General features: G+C 32.5%; 1 protein-coding gene across 7 annotated transcripts in view; it reads right to left on the bottom strand.

Annotated features, from left to right (window-relative positions):
* The window catches only part of PTPRK (protein tyrosine phosphatase receptor type K), a 623130-nt gene that overhangs the window by 23858 nt on the left and 577554 nt on the right, over positions 1 to 21718 (bottom strand). For 3 of the 7 annotated variants that reach the window (XM_045161941.1, XM_045161942.1, XM_045161945.1), the window contains exons 15-20: positions 12959 to 13119; positions 6580 to 6764; positions 4792 to 4879; positions 3602 to 3678; positions 3374 to 3391; positions 861 to 897 (exon numbers count right to left, since the gene is read on the bottom strand). In XM_045161941.1, coding sequence (XP_045017876.1) covers positions 861 to 897; positions 3374 to 3391; positions 3602 to 3678; positions 4792 to 4879; positions 6580 to 6764; positions 12959 to 13119 — 566 coding nt within the window. Of the gene's footprint in view, positions 1 to 860; positions 898 to 3373; positions 3392 to 3601; positions 3679 to 4791; positions 4880 to 6579; positions 6765 to 6789; positions 8197 to 9075; positions 9088 to 11179; positions 11216 to 12958; positions 13120 to 21718 lie in introns of those variants that run through there. The other 4 variants (XM_045161943.1, XM_045161944.1, XM_045161947.1 and 1 more) reach the window with 3 other exon arrangements.

Genomic DNA, 21718 nt, shown 5'->3' with positions numbered 1-21718 from the left:
CTCTGAGCTGCAAAAGCATCTACTGGGCTAAACTTTACCCTATAGCATGAAACAAGAATATCATTCACCATGGATGATCTTTCTAACTTTAAAGAGTTTATAATTAATTAAACTCAGTAACTCCAAAGATATGTGAAAATAACCTCTGTAAAAACAGCAAATTAACTTTTGTTTTACTTTCCTTTTTTATAAAAGAAGATGTGCAGTTTTCTTATCTGATGGTCAGTGGTCAGTTTGGGGAGATAACTAGAGGTGGTCTTGGTATGGTCGTTAGGATACTTTTATGCTCCAGTGTGCCACTCTAACAAGATTTCTTCACTTTCTTCTACTTTTCCACGAAGAATGAACTCAACTAAGTTCCCTTCAGCCCTTTGCTATGTCTTAGTCTTGACTTGAAAAAAAAAATTGTTGCAAGACAGTCCAACATCTCATTATAGCAATGTTGGCCTTGGGTACTATTACATGCCAGGCCAACAAACTCTGTTGCAAGGAAACAGGCACCTTATATAAGATGAGATCTCAGTTGCTTTCATCAAAAATAAGTAATTTCTCTGCCCAGCACTGTTTTACTAGTGCTCTGGGACATCCAGCTACCAAGAACCAAATCTCAAAGACTACCAGCAGGTTCTGTTTTACTTTTAATTAAAAAAGTAAACCAAGGTTTAATTTGTATACATGTTAAAGAGATAAAACAATCTGTATTATACAGATGAATAAAGAACAGTGTTAACTGGAAGAGCTGATTTTTTTTTTAAACTCAGATCAAATTGCAAGAAAACATCATATGGATGAATTAAGCAAGTTTGATTACTCTATTATCATTTGGTTATTCTACTCGATTTAAAAAGGCAAAGTTTTACCTTGAGTTGCAATGTAGTGGCTTGGTCTCTGGTAGCCCTAAAATAGGAGAACAAAGTGGTCATCATTTTATATCAGTGTCAGAAATAAATGAATGAAGGCATAAAAGATGAAGACAACCACCTGTTAAGATTAAGTTATAGTAAAAAGTCCAGAAATGAGTAGTGAACTCATAGTTCACTTCTCAAACCTAGGTTATCTGAAAGGTAAAAATAAAACAAAAATTAAATATTTTAAGGGGTCTGATTAGAATAAATATTGCACAATTGAGTTTTGCTTGCTGGAAAATAACTATAGATTTTGTTTGGTTTCACTACAATGTTTATGCCTTCATGTTAATCTTTAGTTTCATTCCTGGCAAAACTGTGTCCAAAAATATTAATTCTTATTTTATCATCCAAAAGTACAACACACTGCATTACAAATGGACAACGACATATTAGAACCATAAAAAAATAACAGAACATTCCAATGTTAGAGCTGGACAATGCATGTGTGCATCAAGTCAAAGTCCTGCTGAGATTTTTTTTTAGAGAATATTTCTATTTGATAATATGTTCAGGAATCTGCCAAAACTATTTTGTATGTGCTGATAATATTAATTTACACACACATAATTATAGGTACACACATATATAGGGAAAAAAATCTTTTAAAAAAATGCATCTTATCCTGAACAAAACGTTTAGTACTTTTTTCTTTCTTTTTATAGTGTGCCAAGAGTTTTATATAGTTAAGCACTTGATATTGTTCCATAAAGAAATTACTCCAAATAAAAGATAAGATGTCAGTTGCTTTCAATTGATTTAAATTTCAATAGATCATTAGTAGCAAAAATGTTAATAGGGTTAAGCTTTGTCTTTGTTGTGGCTTCAGCAAAGGGCTTTAGTAAAAGCCTGAGTTAGCAGACCATCTGGTCCTATCCAAAACATCTGTAAGACATTTGGTGCATACCAAAAATTGTTGATATTTACAGGACTCTCGGTTGTGCCCAAAGTGTCCATAAGACATTTGGTCCATGCCAAAAGGTCCTTAAAAATTGTTCCTATCCAAAATGTCCATGAGCATACTTGGTCCATGCCAAATGGTACTGGATGGCACCAAATATCAAGGACTTCTGGCATAGACCAAATGTCTTCATGGACATTTTGGAAAGGAGCAAATATCAAGGATGTTTTGGTATGGACCAAATGTCTTAACGGATGTTTTGGATAGGACCAAATGTCCTGCCAGGGTCTTGGCAGAAAACCAAGGTTAAACTAAATAGGTAAGAACAAGTACGAATTTGTCAGAGAACTGTTGATATTTTTATTCTAGAGAGTAGACTGTTTAGTTTTCCATATTGAATGAAAGTAAAATAATGATCAAAAATTTAACCAATATACTCAAAGACTATAGTTAATAAAATTCATTAATTCAAATATATAAATAATGACAAGTCACAAAATAACTATAAAACATGAACTTAATAAATGTGATAAAATTATTTCTTATTTATAGAAATTATAAAAAGTTAGATCCTAATCATACATATATTTTTCATATCTATAAATGTATCATATATTCTGCAATTGTTGATATTTCTATCTTTTACTTTACAAGTAATGCAAATTTAGAATTAATTCATTTCAGTATCCCTGAACTATTTTTTTAAATAGTGAAGTTTAATGAATGCTTAATATGTGCTAGGCATTGTGCTAAATGATCAACATGAATTACTTCATTTAATTCTCACAATAAAATGATGAGGTTAGTGGTATTGTTATTATCCCCATTGTAAAGATGAGGAAAGTGAGGGACAGAGGGATGAATTAATTCTTGCAATTTCCAGTGTGATTTTGAACCAAGAAATATGAACAGAGCCTGTCCTTGGATGTACTATACTGCATCCTTAATATTTTATTTTATTTGATAATTACTTGCATTAAACAAAGGATTTGCATGTACATATGTCTTAACCAACACTGAACAGTGGAATGTATATCAAAACAAACTTTCATTTTTATGATTCAATATATATGTGTGATATGTGTATTTTATAAATGCAATTTTGTAATTATTTTGCCTAAGTAATTTTAATACTTTACAAACCAATACCACACACCACAAAATAGTCTCCCTACCCATTTTTAACATCAGAAGTCAAATGTAAAAAGGTAAAATTTCAGAAACACTAATACACATCATACTATCCAGCTTCTCACATATGTTTAGGGAAGGGTAGGATAAAAGCCAGAAACAGAAACCATCAACAAATAAAACTCGAGTACATAATAAATTGTCAAAAGCTAAAAATGATCCTGCTTTTCTAAACATAGAAAAGGGAGGGAGGTAAAATAGATCTTTACACATGTAAAGGAGTTACAGAAAAATGGACATAGATATACTGTATGAGGCTAGTTAGGTGAAGCATGCAGAGAGAACTAGTATTAAGCATTAGGAAAAACTGTAAGTAAGAGTAGTTACATTAAGTATTTATAATAGGGTGCTGTTATTTACATATAGTGGTACTTACATCCCTGTACAGCCAAATCTACAGCCCAAACCAAAGTCAGGTGTGAAAGAAAGCACAACAACGTCAGTAAGTACTAGGACGCAGAACAAAGAAAAGTGTACAGTTTGTTCTTTATTTTAAAAAGCTAGCAATCACTTTATAGGTAATAACAAGGAAAAGATTTATATATATACATATATATATATATAAGCCAATAAATTGGGCATACTGCAGGATAAAAATACTTACATCTATATAGTTGGCATTAATGTAATCTGAAGAAGGATCGTCCTCAACAGGTTGCAAAATTACTCTGGAGTGATCATCTGAGATTTTTAAAGGATAAAATAAAAGCTATTAAATTTCCCCCCTGTTTTGAGACAATGACCCTAGTAGAAACTTAAAATAATTCAGTGGTTAACAACAGATTATCCATAATATACTTTCAAGATTTCATTGAATACCAGTCATTTGAAAAAATGCAAGAACTTTAATGAACTCATTACTTATTTTGATGATAATATTCTGTTAAGAAAGCTTCAATGACTAGCATCTTCATAGTTAGGAAATTTTTAGTAGACATGATAGAAATGTCTGATAAATCATCATTTGAGTTATAAATTTTTCTGAATTACTAAACTTGCCTTAACTCCTAATTTTGCTTGTTAGGCATGATTTTAAATGGGTGGGATCTTTTCTCCCTGTACTTTACAGCAAATGGGCCACAGAATTAGGGAGTGAATTTCGAAACCCTACTCTCAACTTCTTATTTTGTGAGAGTTATGGTTACTCTCACAAAGGTTAAACTCTGATGTATTCAAAAGAGAGTGTTAAATAATTTAAATTGAGAATAAAGTAGTCTAAGTAAAATCAGCAGCTAGTTACAAGCTAAACTATCTGTCACTTTTCTTACTGCTCCTACGGTTTCATATGAATAAAATCAATTTATTTATCTCATGAATACACCTTGAAGACTTAATCAGGAGGAAGTCCCTAATGATAAATAACTTGGACCAAATGGGATTCAGGTACTGGCTCCAAGAAAGGAAACAAGGTATATGGAAGGAATAACACTCCCACCTTGAATGTGTTTGGTGGAAGAGTTATAGTAATTTAGCATGAAAAAAATCCTTCACATTCATTATCCTAATATTTTCAGTTGTTAATGACACCTCCAGACATTTATGTGCAAACATAAAATCCAGCAGCACATTATCACAAGATGAAGAATCTGAGTCAATTAATGAGAATGATGACAATTTCAGAATTGCTGCCAATATCCAATGCTGTTATAATATTAAATAGGTTACTTTATAAACAGATTGCCATCCTCTGCGATTTTTTTTAAAGTTTAAAACCATAGAAGGAGTAATTGAAAATTTACTCTTTATCTTCTACACCTGGTTTTTACATTTATCAAGACTCATAAGAGAACTTACATGCTATAATGTTTCCATATCTGTTTTTTGTTCTATTTTGATCTTTTTTAGCTACATCCCAAGATGCTGACTGTCCTTCAAAGAAGCTCTAGAAAAAAGCACAATTAACAAGCATACTGAATTTAATTCCTTTCCTTGAATCAAGTCTGTCTGTTTTAAAGACTAAAATAGTAAAAGCCACTTTCTCAGGGAGGAAGGGAGTCCTACAGCAGTAAACAAGATCAATTTTCAGACCTCAAAGCTTGTTTGTTGGACTCCTACTTGTTCATCTTGGATTGGACTGAGTTCAAATTGAGGACAAGAAACAACTTTAGGAGGAAAAAAGTAGGGGGGCGGGGAGCCTTGAAAGTATTTCAAATTTAACATCACTGCAGCTTTGTGAGATGGAAGTAGAGAAAGCATCAGAGACTTCAAAACTACTTTTAATGAGCATCTTTCAAAAATATGCTTCCTTTAGCATTTCTAACAGGACAAAGAAAACCTGTTTTCTCCCATAATTATTCATTAAATCATGTGCAATACATCACATTTTAGTTTCTTTGAATGAAGATCATGAAAAGGACTCAGTCTCCACAACAAGAGACCATATGAAAATTAAAAAGAGTCACCATCTCCAAGAATCTTGGAACAGATGAATTTGTTGATTGGTTTGATTACTGTATGCAGCAATTTAAAATATGGGTATAGATATCTTTTTGCAGAAAAACTTAAAAACTTTGCTCAGCACAAGAAAGGGGGTCTTCAAAGAGCCAATGGTCTTTGAAGTGAGGTACACAGGAATACACATGCAAGGAACAACAACAACAAAATAGTTCTAACAGAATATTGTAATTCCTTGTGCTATTTTGTTACCACAGCATAGTGTTTCCAGCCTATATCTAAAACCGACATTCAAAATTCAAAAATAATTTCATTCACTCCCAAACTAAGGCATAACAAGTAATCTGTAAATAAAAGGCAATGTTTAGAAGATTCCTTATGAAGTTAAAGGTATTATATTTTAGGTGGTCTTTCAAAGTAAAGTACTCCTTTGCTTCTTTCATTTTAACTGTGTGTGTTTGGTGGTGGAGGTACTTCTACACCCCAGAGTGACATTTCTCTTAAGTGAAAAGTAGCAAAAGAACTATTTCCTTTTTGCTATATTATGTACATTGGGATGTTTAGTTAAATAACTTCCTCTGTAGTATAATCTTGCTGTTTTAGTTTGGGTAGGAAGGGAAAATAAGGATGAAAGAATTTCCCACATCCTTTTTTGGGCTGCTTTTTGTTGTCTGAATTTGCAGTACTCTGTTTTTCTTCCCAGCCACCCTCAACCTATAATCCTCAAAACAAAACTCAGAGTGACAAGTAACACATTTAACACCCATAGCTTGATCTTATTTTCAACAGAGGGTCAACACGCAAAGAGGCAGACAAGTATCCACTGCTTAGATCATTCAAATGGCAGAAACTGCAAAGGTACACCAGGACTCAAGATACTCTGCTATGGATTTTTGAGTGGGGAAAACATAAGATCTAACAAACTGGTCTCTAAGTAGCATAGTAAAATAAATTATGGAATCCAACACTTTTATTAAAATGAATTTTGACCCAGCTATACCCCCAGGAAGTACCCTTTTTTCAATCCATCTACATCCTTCTCAAATGACCACTTGATTGTTCATTGACAAAGGATTAGAGGGTCTACAGAGTATTCCAGTGTTGCTATGTAAATGGGAGGAAAAGCTGCTAAATTCTGTTGAGTATCATGGTTAGAAATAAGATTCAACATAGTATTGAAACTTTCACCTCATATTCCTCTTTGAACCCATAGCTGTCTGATGTCTTCATGAGATTAATGTGCTGCAGTAAGTCGGCTACCCTGATGGCTGGGTGCAGCTGTCCCGTCTGGTAAGGGGATTCTGTCCCCTCACACAGGTAGCGAGGTACATCAAGAAGACGACTGGATTCTGCTGTAGCACTGTGGTTCTCATCTGCCATGTTTCAGATTCCAGAAGATTAAAAAAAAGACAAAGTTACCTTGTTTAATATGTATCTATGCAAAGCAGATTTTAAGATCTTATGATCTTTCTGATAATAGGAGGAAGAAAGAAATATAGTACAGACCTCGGGCAGCATCCCTATAAAGACAAAGCCTTTTACTTCAGCTCCAGGTAGGAGGTCAGGGCATATTATTAATATGTGTATATAAGCAAGACAACAGATGCTGTGAGACGTAGAGAAACAGCTGATCCACTTTAAAGAAGTATAAGTGGGAGATTTTGCTGAGTTTTGACTTTTTTCTTGTATCTGCAGTCATAGTAGTATATTGTGGGACCAGAAGATCAAGTTGTCAATTGGAGAGGTGTTTACATTGTTGATTAAATTGAACAAATTCTTTCCCACCCATATCCCAACCTCCCTATATAGGCAACCCATTCCCACTGTAGTCCTACTATGCCCTTCCACCTGGGACTTTTTACCATGAAATACTCCAGACCTATAAACTTGAACATTTTACAGAATCAGCCCATGGCCAACTACGTCTGCCACCCAGGTTACATGTGCATTTACACTTCATCTCTACTCCTTTGGTTTATTATTATTGCTGTTTTTTATTGCTGATACATTTTGACTCTTCTGGTTACTGTGTACAAGAAACCTTGGTTTGTCTCTGGGACAAAATATTTAGATACTTTTTCTGGAATTCCTCCATGGCCCATCTTGGCTGAGTTACACAGCGCCTGCTTTACATTCCCATGGCCTTCTGTTCTCCTACATTCATTTCACTTACAATCTATTTTAATCATTTATTTCTTGATCTCTTTTTCTAACTAAACTGTAAATGCTTAGCATGTAGAGACAAGAGTCATATTTTTCTTTTTATTCTTAATGCCTGGTAAAAGCAGTCACTCAATAAATATTTCAATATTTCAATGAATCAATTAGTTACAAATCCATTAAATCCCTCACCACCCACATTTAAGTGCAGGCCCCATCCCAACTGTGTTGTTAGCTTAAAATGAAAAGAAACTCTTAAGTCTCTGTCATAAGAAGGAAGAAAAGAACAAGAACATTTTACCTCTGAAAAATAAATATTATTTTAATGACCATAGTGCTAATCATTACAACGAGAAGAAGCATGCTTATAATGATCACATTTAAACTTACCATCTTTAAAAAAGACAAATGTTTTAAGGGGTGTTACTTTGGCAAACATTATACTGCCATACTCATTAACAGAAGAGAAAGTAAACTCTTAGGGGAACTTTTGTTTTAATGATACTGCATACTGTAGAGAACGATATTTAGTTAACAGTTAAACATATTTCAAGTGCTGGTACATTTGCCTGTTCTATCACCAACTCTACAAATAGGATATGGCAAAAAATGAATTGTTGTCCCCATGATAAACATTTTTTCTTCCTGGAGAAGGAAAAAAAAAAAAAGAAAAAGAACCCCACAATCAGATTTGTGTGCTTCTATAATTTAGCTTGATTGCATTTACTTTATTTTCTCTTACTAGGCTGAATGTAGTTTTTTCTTTTGCATTTACTTCTAAAACTCCACACTGAATTAAAAAAAAAAAATTCTGTTGGATTCTGTTGTGACCTAAAAATACCCAAAAGAATTGATGCTTTTTACTCTAGTTTCCCACCCCTCTACACACAAACATTTGCTAGCAACCATGATTCATGAGCGTTTACTATTTTTTCTATGAGATGACACTCAATTGGTCTACCTTTGCTAAAATACTGCAATCAATAGACTGACATAAAGAAATATACATCTCCCCTGTAAAATTAAATCCAGAAGCCACTGATTGGGGCACTATCACAGAATATACAGCTTAGGATAAGAAGTAAAGAGAACAGAATGTCAGGAAGGCAAAATGCAATCACCCAAGCTGGAATAAAGGTAGTCAGTGCTCTGTGAAGCAGACCCGAGCTCACATTGTACTTGCTGGAGCAGTGGAATATTTACATTTGTCAAAGGCTCAGTAAGAAACAGAGGATTCATCCGTATTCCAGATCTTACACGATTACATCTCAGTATGAGGTAGACAGTGCCTTTTGCTTTGCATTAGGCTTTAATACAGTAGTACAATGAGCAGTATTTTTTAAAAATAATTACACATGAATTATTAATATCTATACATTTCTACCTCACCTCATTGAATTACCTAACAATGCGACTAGAAGCAAGAGTACATGTACTAATTATTATCCTTACTACACATTTAAGAATAACTTTAAATATTTCTTTGATGGAAAGGTCTTCTAGAGTTCTTTGCAATACACTTACCAGTAATAGGGACTTTAACCCAATGCAGCAGTAAAACACAAAAAAACAAAAATATGAATCAATACAAAAGTTTCTGACTTCTTTTTAACTCAGTAAGCAGATATTAATATCAAGCAATATTTGAAGTGATTTCAAAAATTGCTTTATAAATACAAAATCAACTGGATGTAAAACAACTATAAACACGGTGATTCCAAGAATGATGAAAAATGCAACAAATCATTTCTAAATTTGGTATGATTAACAAGCTATTTAGCTTTCAAAGAAGAAATATAAAAAATATCAACCAGCTTGACTTACAAAATGAAATAAAATGCACAATGAGTTTTTAAATGAATAGATTTATAACTCTATTGTGTTAACTCTAGCCTTCCTTAAAAATAAATATCCTCTTTCATGGGAAAATTATTACAATAATATTTTAAACTTTATATATTATCTCATTTTCTCTTTACTAAGCTCTGTGGAGAAGGTATGGTAAGAATTATTATATCATTTTATTGAAGAGGAATCAAAGACATTTTTCATGAATATTTTCGTGAGTTCATATTTGTGAGTTCACAGGAGGACTGAGACTTATTAGACCCAATTTTACATGTCTTTGAATATTACCATAATGAAATTTTAACAGGTAACTATCTTTTTCCTTGAATTTTTAATAACTTCATTGAATTTAACTTATGAGCTTGATGCTGACCTCATTCTACAGTGCTCAACAGAAGATGACATTTTCAGAGGAATTTGATGCCTCTCAAAGACCATAATTCCTGGCTCCTCCCTATATGATCAGGCCATCCTTTGGGGCAAATTCCCCAGCTCACTTCCCTGACCTTATTGGTGGGAATATCAAAGGGAGAGCGCAGTCAGAGACAGAAAACACTGACTTACAGATTCTTTTAGAATATACCCTTGTATTTTAAAATTTTAACTTTTAATAACTATTTTAGTCAAAAAGGTATATTTTACTTAACTGAGTTGTATTGTTATAACATATTTTGAAAATATAATTAAACATTGAATACGTTGATAATAAAAATATGTGTAAACTGATGTCTTATGTTCAAAGAAATTTAAATATAAAGCATGAGAACTGGGAATTTTAAAAGTACATTTATCTGGCAATTTCTACATTTCTCTGATTAAATCTTAAATATTAGAAGCACGGGGGACAAACTGATAAGACGACTCGTGAACGTACAAGCCAGCTGGTCATGAATCATTGCTGTGTAATTAGTCAAGGGATAGAGTACAAATCAAAATGAAACCCATTGTATTCTTAAATACATTGTTAAAGATTTATTTAATTTTACAGCTGAAAAGGTCTTATTTATTACTAGCAATACTAGCTGTCTTAGATGTTATACCCTGGTAGTGTTGGTTGCTCAGTCGTGGCCAACTCTTTGCGACTCCACGGACTGTAGGCCACCAGGCTTCTCTGTTCATGAAATTCTCCAACCAAGAATTCTGGAGTGGGTTGCCATTTCCTTCTCCAGTGTGGTGATAAATCTTGGCTTAATGTAAATTTTTTGACAGATAACACTTATCATGTAAAGTGCATATAGAATGCAAAACTCCATTATTAATACTGTAGCAATTTTACCTGCATTTATAAATTCTTAACTAAGACAAAACTAAAGCAAATGCACAAATGCCAAATGTTTACTTGGAAATGTATTCTTTTGTTGTTATAAAATTAGGAGGATTTAGAAAAATCCCTTTAAATCAGGTATATTTTATATATATACACTAGCGATTCTGGTAGCTCTGGCCCCTGAAATGTGTACATTTGGATTCATTCTACTAACTTGCATATATAAACATAAGTTATATATTCATATTAAGGGTCCTTGTACTCCAAACACTCCAAACCCCTAACAGAACCAAGAATTAAAGGATAAGTTGTTTTAAAAAAAGTATACCCAACTAATTTGAAATGCACTAGATCTAATTGGGTTGATCACAATTGCTCTCTTTGATAAAATCAGGACTACATTTTCAAAATCAAACTGCTTCCTGCCCTGTAAATACTGTGTAGACAAAGCTGTAACCCATGCAAGGAGGTGGGATCCATGCAAAAAAAGATGACAAAGAATTAGGGCCTCACCTAACACAGCAGTCGGCACAAGTGGATCATTGGGCACTGCAGGAAAACAAAGCTCATGAAGGAATATATTGCCCTAAAGTTGTATTTCATAGTCTTTTTTCCTTAAAATAGATTTATCATTTCTTAAGAAATATAAATATTAAACTTTCTTTATTACTATAACCTGCAAAGGGACCATTCTCTTTCTCAACTTGGGTTACCTCAAAATACCAGGAAAGGTACATCTATAATTATAGTTCAGTAGTCAGTCCAATTTTAAAAACCAAGAAGATTCAACTTCAATTTATAAAGATTATAAAATTAGGGGGGAAAATGCATTTAGATCTATCCAGTGAGAGGTACTTAGGTAATTATATTCATTCCACTTTAGCTAACTTTGGAAAATAGATTTAATCCTTTCTCCAAGTTCATAAGTGTATATTTTTAGATACACTTCTAAATTCAAACTTCATAATAAGGTATACAGGCATTAGATAGAAAAGCTTTGGAAACAAAAATTCTTTCAAATCTTTAATTGATTAATTTTAAATCAAGTGGTTAGAGAAATGATACATCTATACTTTTAGCAAAACTTTCAATAGCAACATTTTATGTTTTTCTCTATTATTTATCTTACAGTGAAAAAAAAATAGAACAGATCAGAAAGTCCTTATCACTATGAAAATTAAATTCCAAAATGACTCATTGTAATATCCTTAACTACTAATGTGATATAGGTACATATCAGGGAAAATCATGGCCAATAATTTTTAAAAAGTTTGCACCAAGCTGAACATTTCAGAAAAAACATCCCCTTTTGAAAAGCCATAAATGCATAAACCTGCAAATACTTTATTTTCTCAGTCTTACCACTACATATTTTTATAATCTGTATCAAAAATAACACTTCTATTGTTTACTTCTTTCCTTATACAATTTTTCCCAAACTGGGATTTGTGGCAAATGCCTCTGTGAACACAAGGCCAAGGATAAACACAATTTGCTTTCCTCAAGTACCAATTTCACTTATTTATTTGAAGAGACAGTCAGGTAATTGAACTTAATTTTAAGTAACAAAATAAACACAGTGCTACAGAATGGGATAAACAAAATTCTAGAGAATTTGAAGATAAACAATAATACTGATCATGGGGCATTAAACAATACTTCAGAGGAACTGTTTTAAAAGATATGCCTCCACAGATAAACATTTGCAATTCTTAACATAGATGAGTGAATAGATGGATTTCACCATTCCCTGTCAATCCCTCAGTGCAAGTAAATTTTTGGATTTCACACCAGATACTTAACAGTATGTAGATTTCTTTTTTCTCTGGTTAACTTTTTATTACTGAAACTCTTGAGGCATCTATAGAATAATTAAATAGAATGACTTTTCCCATGCCAATAATTCCCAGAAAGAATTATGATATCTCATACCTCAAAAGACTTATGCTTACACAATGGAAGATTCAAATACAAAACAATTATAAATTCTGACATGAGCTAATTTTATGTAGGCAATCTATTTTAACTTAAAGCAATACAATTTGGTCTGAGTGGTGTATGAATGTCTCTTATAGTGATAAAATTCATACAGTTTGAAGTTAAACTAAATCAAATATCAAGACTGAAGCCTTCTGATAAACTCTGTTTATTCCATATCACTTTTTCTATTTCCAGTTTCTTCTTCCACTCTCTGTCTTATTTCTCCTCACTATTCAAAAGCTAATGTGTTGAATTCGAGAGAAATTAAATAGCTTTAAAAGTCATTGATCAAAATTTTGGTAAAGAACTTACATCTTGGACTAAAATTATGTTGGTCCATGAAGGTGATGGAAAGAGGGTCTTCTGCGTGCAGAGTGCTCTGATCAGCATAACTTCGATCCATAGCATTTACCATGTGTGTCATTTCCTGCCGGGTGTTCCCCATAGCATCTTTGCGTTTCTTAGCAAGCTTGCTGCCAAGACAAATACGAAAGGGAAACCTTAGTGTGTGGCTTGAAGGAGAACTGACACCAGCAGTAAGTAGTTCAGGAAAGCCCAAGGGTAAAGATATAGATTTGGTTTAGAAACTCTAAGAATATGTCATAATTTCAGGAATTAAGTTTGACATCCAAACAATATTTGTTGATTGCTATAAAACTGTTTTATTTGTCATATGGATATTTTAACATTCAAGCTGTCAACCCAAATGTCTCATCACTTCTTGTATTTTATCATTACAATAAATTATCATAAAGCATAACTATACTTTATTAAAACAGTAAGTAAATGCTTCCTTAGTAGTGTTGTTCAAAGAAAAGTTAATGCTAAATTTTGGTTTTCCTTCTGGGTGATTAACACGCTTGATCAAAATTTCAGAAGATGTTCTGTGGAAATAACATGACTACTTTTTCAAGTTTATTTTATTACAGTTATCCAGTTAAAATAGACAAACTCTATTCTTCACTCTTTGTCATTTTGTTCAGTAAAAGTGCAATGTGTAGAATTAACATTTTTAAATATATTTATATAACATTAATCCAAACCTAATCAGGAAATTTGTAGAATCAACTGCAGCTTGATACAAGGCAAACATTCAGGAATATATGGGGAAATTATGTACTTTATAAGAAAAGTACTTTGAGAAAAGTTTGGAAAATGCTGTGTAGAGGTATTATGCAAATGATCATAATATTGAATAATAAACATGGTCAGATCCTAAAAATATGTTTCGGAACCCCATGGCAGAGTGCCATCTACAGAATGGCCTTAAAGATGCAGTTAAACAAATGACACGGGAGATTTGGAAATGAGCAGAGTTAGACTTTTGAGCTCCTCAGACGCTGATATCTTTATCTTACATACCAAGGACGTGAAATACAATCTGGTTCGTTGTGAATGTTACACATGAAACATGCAATTAAAAAACTATTTAAGGTATATAAAATTCATCTCATATTAATACAAAGAAAGGGACTCTCAACGCCTATAGTTTGCCAGCTTATGTTCTAAGTTTATGGCAGCAGTTTAGAGGCCTTGGAAATATATTTTAGTTATTTTAAGAGTACCATTTCTCAGCTGGATTATTAACTAGGGTAAATTTTTCTGATTCTCATTAGTATCTGTACTAGAATAAATATACTGATATACTACACATATGTTTTAAAAAAGTTGTTTATTTAGTAGTTGTGTTTATGTCCAAAAGCTTTTCCTTTAGAAAATTAATCTATTAATTTGATAGCTACTCATGTGTAGGACATTTTTCTCTGAGAATTATAGTCCTTAGCCTCAAGCACACATACCCAACAATATCCAATATATTGACATAGCATATATGACACGTAAGATAGTCATAAACTAAGCTTTAGAGATGGAAATGGCATACGTTTTAGAAATAATAACAATGATAAGGATAGTACTATCAATAATAAAACAATGACAAAAGTATAACAAAAACTACCACCACCACTACCACGACCACTACATCGTCACAACCACCGTCACCACCACCATTATTTAGCAGCAATATTTGCTCTGTTCATTGAAAGATCTCTTACCTCTTTTTTCTAGGCTAGTGGGCAAAAGCTCTGTAAAACTCCTAACAGGTTTTAGACAGGGAATATAAAAGTGTTGCTTCCCATAGTGAGACAGCACAAAGAAGGGTGGGGATTGTGGGGAATTGGAGAGCACTTTAGGGGGCAAATTACCTAAGTGAACATTGGCACTTGATCCCAGAGTAGTTTCTAATTTTAAAATTATTTTTAAAGAGAAGTCACGAATCTAAATATGTATATTTTCTTATTCTTTCAAGTGGTCCTATTTTTTGGAAGAGTGTATGTGAAATTAAAAGATGCTTACTCCTTGGAAGGAAAGTTATGACCAACGTAGATAGCATATTCAAAAGCAGAGACATTAGTTTGCCAACAAAGGTCCATCTAGTCAAGGCTGTGGTTTTTCCTGTGGTCATGTATGGATGTGAGAGTTGGACTGTAAAGAAGGCTGAGCGCCGAAAAATTGATGCTTTTGAACTGAGCATCAGTTATGTTGGAGAAGACTCTTGAGAGTCCCTTGGACTGCAAGAAGATCCAACCAGTCCATTCTGAAGGAGATCAGCCCTGGGTGTTCTTTGGAAGGAATGATGCTAAAGCTGAAACTCCAGTACTTTGGCCACCTCATGCGAAGAATTGACTCATTGGAAAAGACTCTGATGCTGGGAGGGATTGGGGGCAAGAGGAAAAGGGGATGACAGAGGATGAGATGGCTGGATGGCATCACTGACTCGATGGACGTGAGTTTGAGTGAACTCCAGGAGTTGGTGATAGACAGGGAGGCCTGGCGTGCTGCGATTCATGGGGTCGCAAAGAGTCAGACACGACTAAGCGACTGAACTGAACTCAACTGATGGGACAAATTATACATAACTAGGTCATAGGTTATTCTACAGCCTTCACTTTTCAAACTTACCTCCTAGGATAGTTCCAAACTTGCCTATAGGCTATTTGTTCTTCAGCCTACATTGTTCTTTTACGTCTAATATCTGGTTAACTTCCAATTCTGTCTTGCCTCATCAGGGAGACTTCTCTAACTGAGCATATACAACCTTTCTCAGACTAGGTTTCTGTGGTAGGTATTTTTAAAGCACCATGTTTTCTGCCTATAATAATACTTATCACATTATCATTGCAAGGATCCTTTTGTTTTTCCCACTGTGTGTTCCATGAAGGGAAGAACCCTCTGTATAGCCCTAGCACTCAGAGCAGTGTCCGGCACATAGCACACACTCACTAAATACTCGTTTGAATGGATGAATTAGGTCTCTTATATGCTCGGCACTTGTCATTTGTTAACTCAATTAATTCTCAAATCAATGAACTGAAGAAGGCATGAGATTTCTAATTGTATAGATGAGTTCACTGAGGCTTAGACAAGTTAAATAACTTGCCCAAAGTTATTAATCTAATATGCAGTAAAGATTGACCTGGTTCCAAGGGCTAAGCCCTTATACTATATCCAGTTACTTTTTTTTAATTGTCACATTACCATGTGTATTATAATATGAAGCAGTCACTGCTCTAAGAGTTAAACATTAGTTGTTATAAATTTGAGAAGAATGTGGATGTAGCACAAATGCTTTGCCATTTTAAAGTTTAAAAAAGAGTTGAAGAAATAGCTTTCAGTCTTTGTTTCTTTGATAAGAAGAAAGGATAAATTAATTCCTCAAAAATTCTGAGAGATTGACGTGGCTAAAAATAAGACAACTTGAAATTTGGATTAAAAACAATGTAAAAATTTGAAGACAGATAGATTGAAGCAAATGGTAAAGACGTTTAAATTTTGAGGCTTTACCTTAAAATATATAATTTAAACATTTTATGATAGAGAAAAAATAAGAAGTAATGAACTTGTCAAATGCATGACAGGTAAAAGTTTTCATAGCAATGAAGGACTTTTACTTTTCAGATTCACAAACCTTTGTTAGTAGATAGATTATGAGAGAATATATATAAAACCTTTGTTGATATCTGCCAACCATGTATTGTCAGCTCTTTTTTATACCTTAATCCTCACAACAACCCTGTGAGGTAGGCTTTAATTCAGGTTATTACAAAAGAAATAAATATTATCACCAGAGTTAAGTACTTTGATCAAGAACTGACAGTTACTATGACGATGCCAATGAATTTTTAGTTCAAAGATTACATCTGGTTTTCTTTTAAATTTTACTATAATTTATTTCTACATTTCTTTTAAAAACTGTCTAATTTAGATTTGCTTCACTAGATCTGTTTAAGCAGCTTTTGAAAACATAAGTCCGTTAAACTTTTTTCTAATTATGATTGATAATGCCAGGAACCCTAAGTACTTCAGTAATAGTATCAAAGCCTAGTACATAGTCTAGAATACAGAAATGCCACACGTCTATAAAAAGGCAATCTAATCCTAATATTATAGATAAATGGATGACTAATGGTAACCTTATTGATGTTCTCATAATTAAATATTTATTGATTCCTGCATGTTTGATATTTTGTCTCCATTGAGAAACCAGCATATATAATGTATGTTTCAGGACAGTTAAGCAGATCATTTTGCAACTACTTGAGTTTGACAGATGTGCAAATGACTTTCATTATCAAAGCAGCCAACAGCATAAACTTCTGCAGGTGGATATATGGGTGGGCTATAAAGAGGAAAAGTGCTTCATCATTGTATGAAACGGTACATTTAATTACCTTTGGCTTCATCAAACATGATTTAACAAGGATATTATGATCCATCACAATAAGCTAGGAGCACTGTTACTTTACACCTGCTTATTTTATCAGATTTTGAAAAGCCAAATGTTTATAATATTTAAACTGTTGGCAGAATTCTGTTATAGTCATTGAGACTCTCACCAAATCTTTCTGCAAAGCTAACTTAAATTTACTTAGTGAAGTAAATACTGTGGGATATGTGCACCAAATACTTAATCAAAATCCTTGACTCTCAAAATTTGGTGGATCAAATATTGATCAAGCAATGACCAAGAACACTCTGTTGTATCATTCCTTTGGACTGAATGTATATGCTGGAATTTAAGGTAATAAGCTGAGAATGATTATTGAAACAGACTGGACAACACTCTCCTTCCTCATCAAGAGTAGCATTTCATATTTAAGCATAGGAGAGCTAAAACTTTGGAGCACAAAAAAGGATATTTAACACCTATTATGTTTTGTTTAGGTTGACAGCCTTTCTTTCTTTTTTCGTCTTGGTTTTACAAAATCATTTTCCTATTTAAGTCATAATAAATAAACTCTAAATTTCTTCTCTAAAAAGATTTTTTTATTTATCACTGCCACATTATAATTTTTATCCATTCGTTTTCACCAGAGCATACTGATTGCCTACATAGCTAAACCAAAGGTGTTCTGAAGTCACAACCCATCCCGGATTCCTGGAAATGTGGAGAGAAGTTATCACAGTCAGACCTGACCTGATTTGCATTCTGTGAAGGCATTTTGAATGTTGTTCTATGAATATATCAGTTGGGTCATTTTTTCAGATATAACAGTGTGGCTCAGACGGTAAAGAATCCGCCTGCAATGGGGGAGACTTGGGTTTGAGCCCTGGGTTGGGAAGATGCCCTGGAAGAGGGCAAGGCAACCCACTCCAGTATTCTTGCCTGGAGAATCCCTATGGACAGATGAGCCTGGCGGACTACAGTCCATGGGGTTGCAAAGAGTCGGACACGACTGAGCAACTAAAGCACACACATGTAAAAATAGGTATTAGTGAATTGCAACCACTATCTCTACCGGATGAGCGAGATATCATATTGATAATGTACAGGTTTTACTTAAGTATGTAAATGATACTTTGGGCTATAGACTATGACTACTTATGGAAAATCGTAAATAAAAATTAAAAGTAGCTGAACATACAGAAATACAATATCCCTTTTTAAAAATAACCTATTAATAAAATAGGTTAATAAGTAAACTTTATAGCTTTAGAGTCCAGAAAAATATGTTTTTTGCAGTCATCAAAATTGCAAACATTCTGTTTTTTGGTTTGTTGTTTTTTTTGAAAAGGGATACTGCATCTTTAACACATGTAAAGTCGTATATCACCCATTTTCTACTTACAGGTAGTAGGAGTAAGAATAGTAGCTCCTCCTGGCAAGCAAATCACAGACAGTGGAAAAAGAGAAGCAATGGTGAATGAAAAGCGTGACTCTGTCACATTCAATAAAGCAGAAAAATGTGCGTTAAAAAGTAAAATAAAATAAAATAAAATTCATGTTTTTTTTTTGTTTGGATTTCAATTTGCTCATGCATTGGTTAGATATCTTTCGCCATGCAATTAAACAGACAGATACGCAATAGAAAATAAAATTTAAAATACATAATTTGGAAAAAATAACATGCTGACTTTTCTATAGCCAAAAAAATTGAAAAATTAAATGGATTGTGTATTTTTAACATGCAGTTAAGCATAATATCATCCATTACCATCTAAATGTCATGACAGATGGAATAGCTGTGTATAGAACTTCTACACTAAATTGACTACTTTTCTTTAAATACAAAACATAAAGATCTATTAGGTTAATATAGAATATATGCAGAATGACACATTAATTTCTATAAATAAGTCATTATATTTTATTAATATACAGGTACATACATATATTATGTGAATATACATATGCACCATATACTATATATGCACAAAGGCATTTCTACAGCAGATGTATGTGACCATGATATCATATACATTTACTGTACTGAAACATAATTTCAAATTTATGTTTGGAATTATTAATGTATTCATGCTGCAAATTTAAAATAATACATAACCAATGAAAAAATGGCATACATTTGGAAATAATTCAACAGTGATTAAATTAAAATGACTTTGCGTTTTGAAAGATGCAATATCCCTTTTCTTAGCCTAAAAACTTACTTTATATATACCCTTCACTGCAGAATTTTACTAAATTCCAAACCATTTCTTTATACAACAACCAAAAATACACAGAAATTTTTTTCAACATGAGAAATATACCTACATATATTACTCCTAGTAAGAGATAAAGTCTCTTGAAATTAACAATTTCCCATAAAAGTAAAGATAATGCAAGGCTAAAATGATTTACTTTTCCATTATTTTTATTATAAATTTGTATATTAGCATATCATATAGGGAGACTACATGATATACTAAAATTGTTAACTTTGATCCTATCTAACATTGTTATAATACCTATACTTTGTGTATGTATAACAAACATATTTATGATTAAATCATACACAATATATGTGTGATATACTACATACAACTAAAAGTTATTATGAGGTTTCTTAGATACGTAAGGGATTCTTGGTTATATTATATAGAAGATAATATACCTAAGCATGTAACTTTATCTACCTATAAACTTGCAACTTCTCTAGTCCTAGAGGTAGTGATGAGGAAGAGAAAATAAAAAAAAACAAAAACCCTAGCATACTTTTTAGTAGAAGACAATCAATTAAAGCATAATTATGAAAACTCAAACATTAAACATTTTAATAGAGAGGCTCATTTATCCAACCATTTAAAATATGAACCAGGAAAAGAATCTGATGCATTAGGCAGCTTTAGAGAGTTGTCAGAGCATTTTAACCACACCAAAAAATCATGCTTCGAGATTGTTTTGATGTACTTTAAAAAATTTATGTTTCATTTTTGGTTATTTTTGAAACAAACAGCCACAGATTAGAAAGGCTACCACAACAAATAAGTGTTTTCAAATAATTAACCCATAAAACCAGTATTAACCCAATTTTAACGAAGACAAAACCAGAGGCCATTTTCATGTTTTCATATCCAACCTGAAGTAGCTGAAATACTTTTAACTCTAAAGCAAAGTTAACTCTCTAAATATAGAGAGTTTAGTTTAACTCTCCAAATATAAATTTAAACTAAGTAGAAACATAAGATCTGAAAGTTGTAGTCAATGGTTTTATTGATCTTGATTGGCAAATTTATTAGTAAAATGTTTAAACCTTCCTGTCTCAAATATGATATAATTTCCAACCACAGAGGTAGACAACAGCAAAAAGAGAAAGCACTATTGGGGAAAGCACGTATGTAGCTAATTTAACACAAAACACTATAATGCATACCTAATGTTTCTAATGCAGATGTGTCTTCTCCAACATATATATCTCCAGGGGGTAATTGTAAAGAGGCAATACATTAAAATAAACTCTTATGGAATCATTAAACATGTAGTATGAGTCATCTATATTATTAATGATTTATTTTGAGTACAAAATAACAATCAAAATAGTATATTATATGATTTACTATAAAGTAAGCAACATCTTTTATTATATTCAATATAATTAATGAATGAGAAATACATCTATACACCAATATTTTAGAACTATACTCAGCAAAGGTTTTTTAGTAATCCTTCCAGATTGTAATATTATTTAAAACATATGATTGGAAGGATTGGAGAGTTCCATTCATTTCTAAAGCAATGCCTTACAGATAATGATATTTTATAGAATAAGAAAAAATTCAAATTATAAAAACTGTATTCTTTGAAATGCTTTCTGGTAGATGTATACCTTAATCTACCAAATATAATTCAATTTAAATTCCTGTAGGTCCTAATATCTTCATATAATTCCAGAAGATGGTGATATTGGTTGATATAGTATAAAACACTAATGCTCAATTTAAAAATTTGGTTCTTCATATTAAAGTGCTAAAGTATTTAGTCAGTGAATATTAATATACAACTTCATAAAATAATGTTTATATTTCTCATATCTTATTTGTAGTCAACATTTAGAAAAACAGTAAAAGTGCAAAATAATTCATAGACCAAATATCATAATAAACTTATTTTGCCATGTGTAATAAAAAAAACTTCAAAACATAAGATACATTAATATCTCAAGCATTTGAGGAACTTAATTCATACATTGATTTCAAGGTTAAATTGACAAAAGCATATTTTATATCCAAAATTAAAATGCAAATAACCAATTAGAATTTATTTTCCAAGCAGGAGAAATATACTTAGATGCT

Source organism: Bubalus bubalis, chromosome 10 (genome assembly GCF_019923935.1).
Source record: "Bubalus bubalis isolate 160015118507 breed Murrah chromosome 10, NDDB_SH_1, whole genome shotgun sequence".
Lineage (NCBI taxonomy): Eukaryota > Metazoa > Chordata > Mammalia > Artiodactyla > Bovidae > Bubalus > Bubalus bubalis.
Note: the sequence above shows the minus strand (reverse complement) of the source record. Positions and strands in the feature narration are given on the sequence as shown.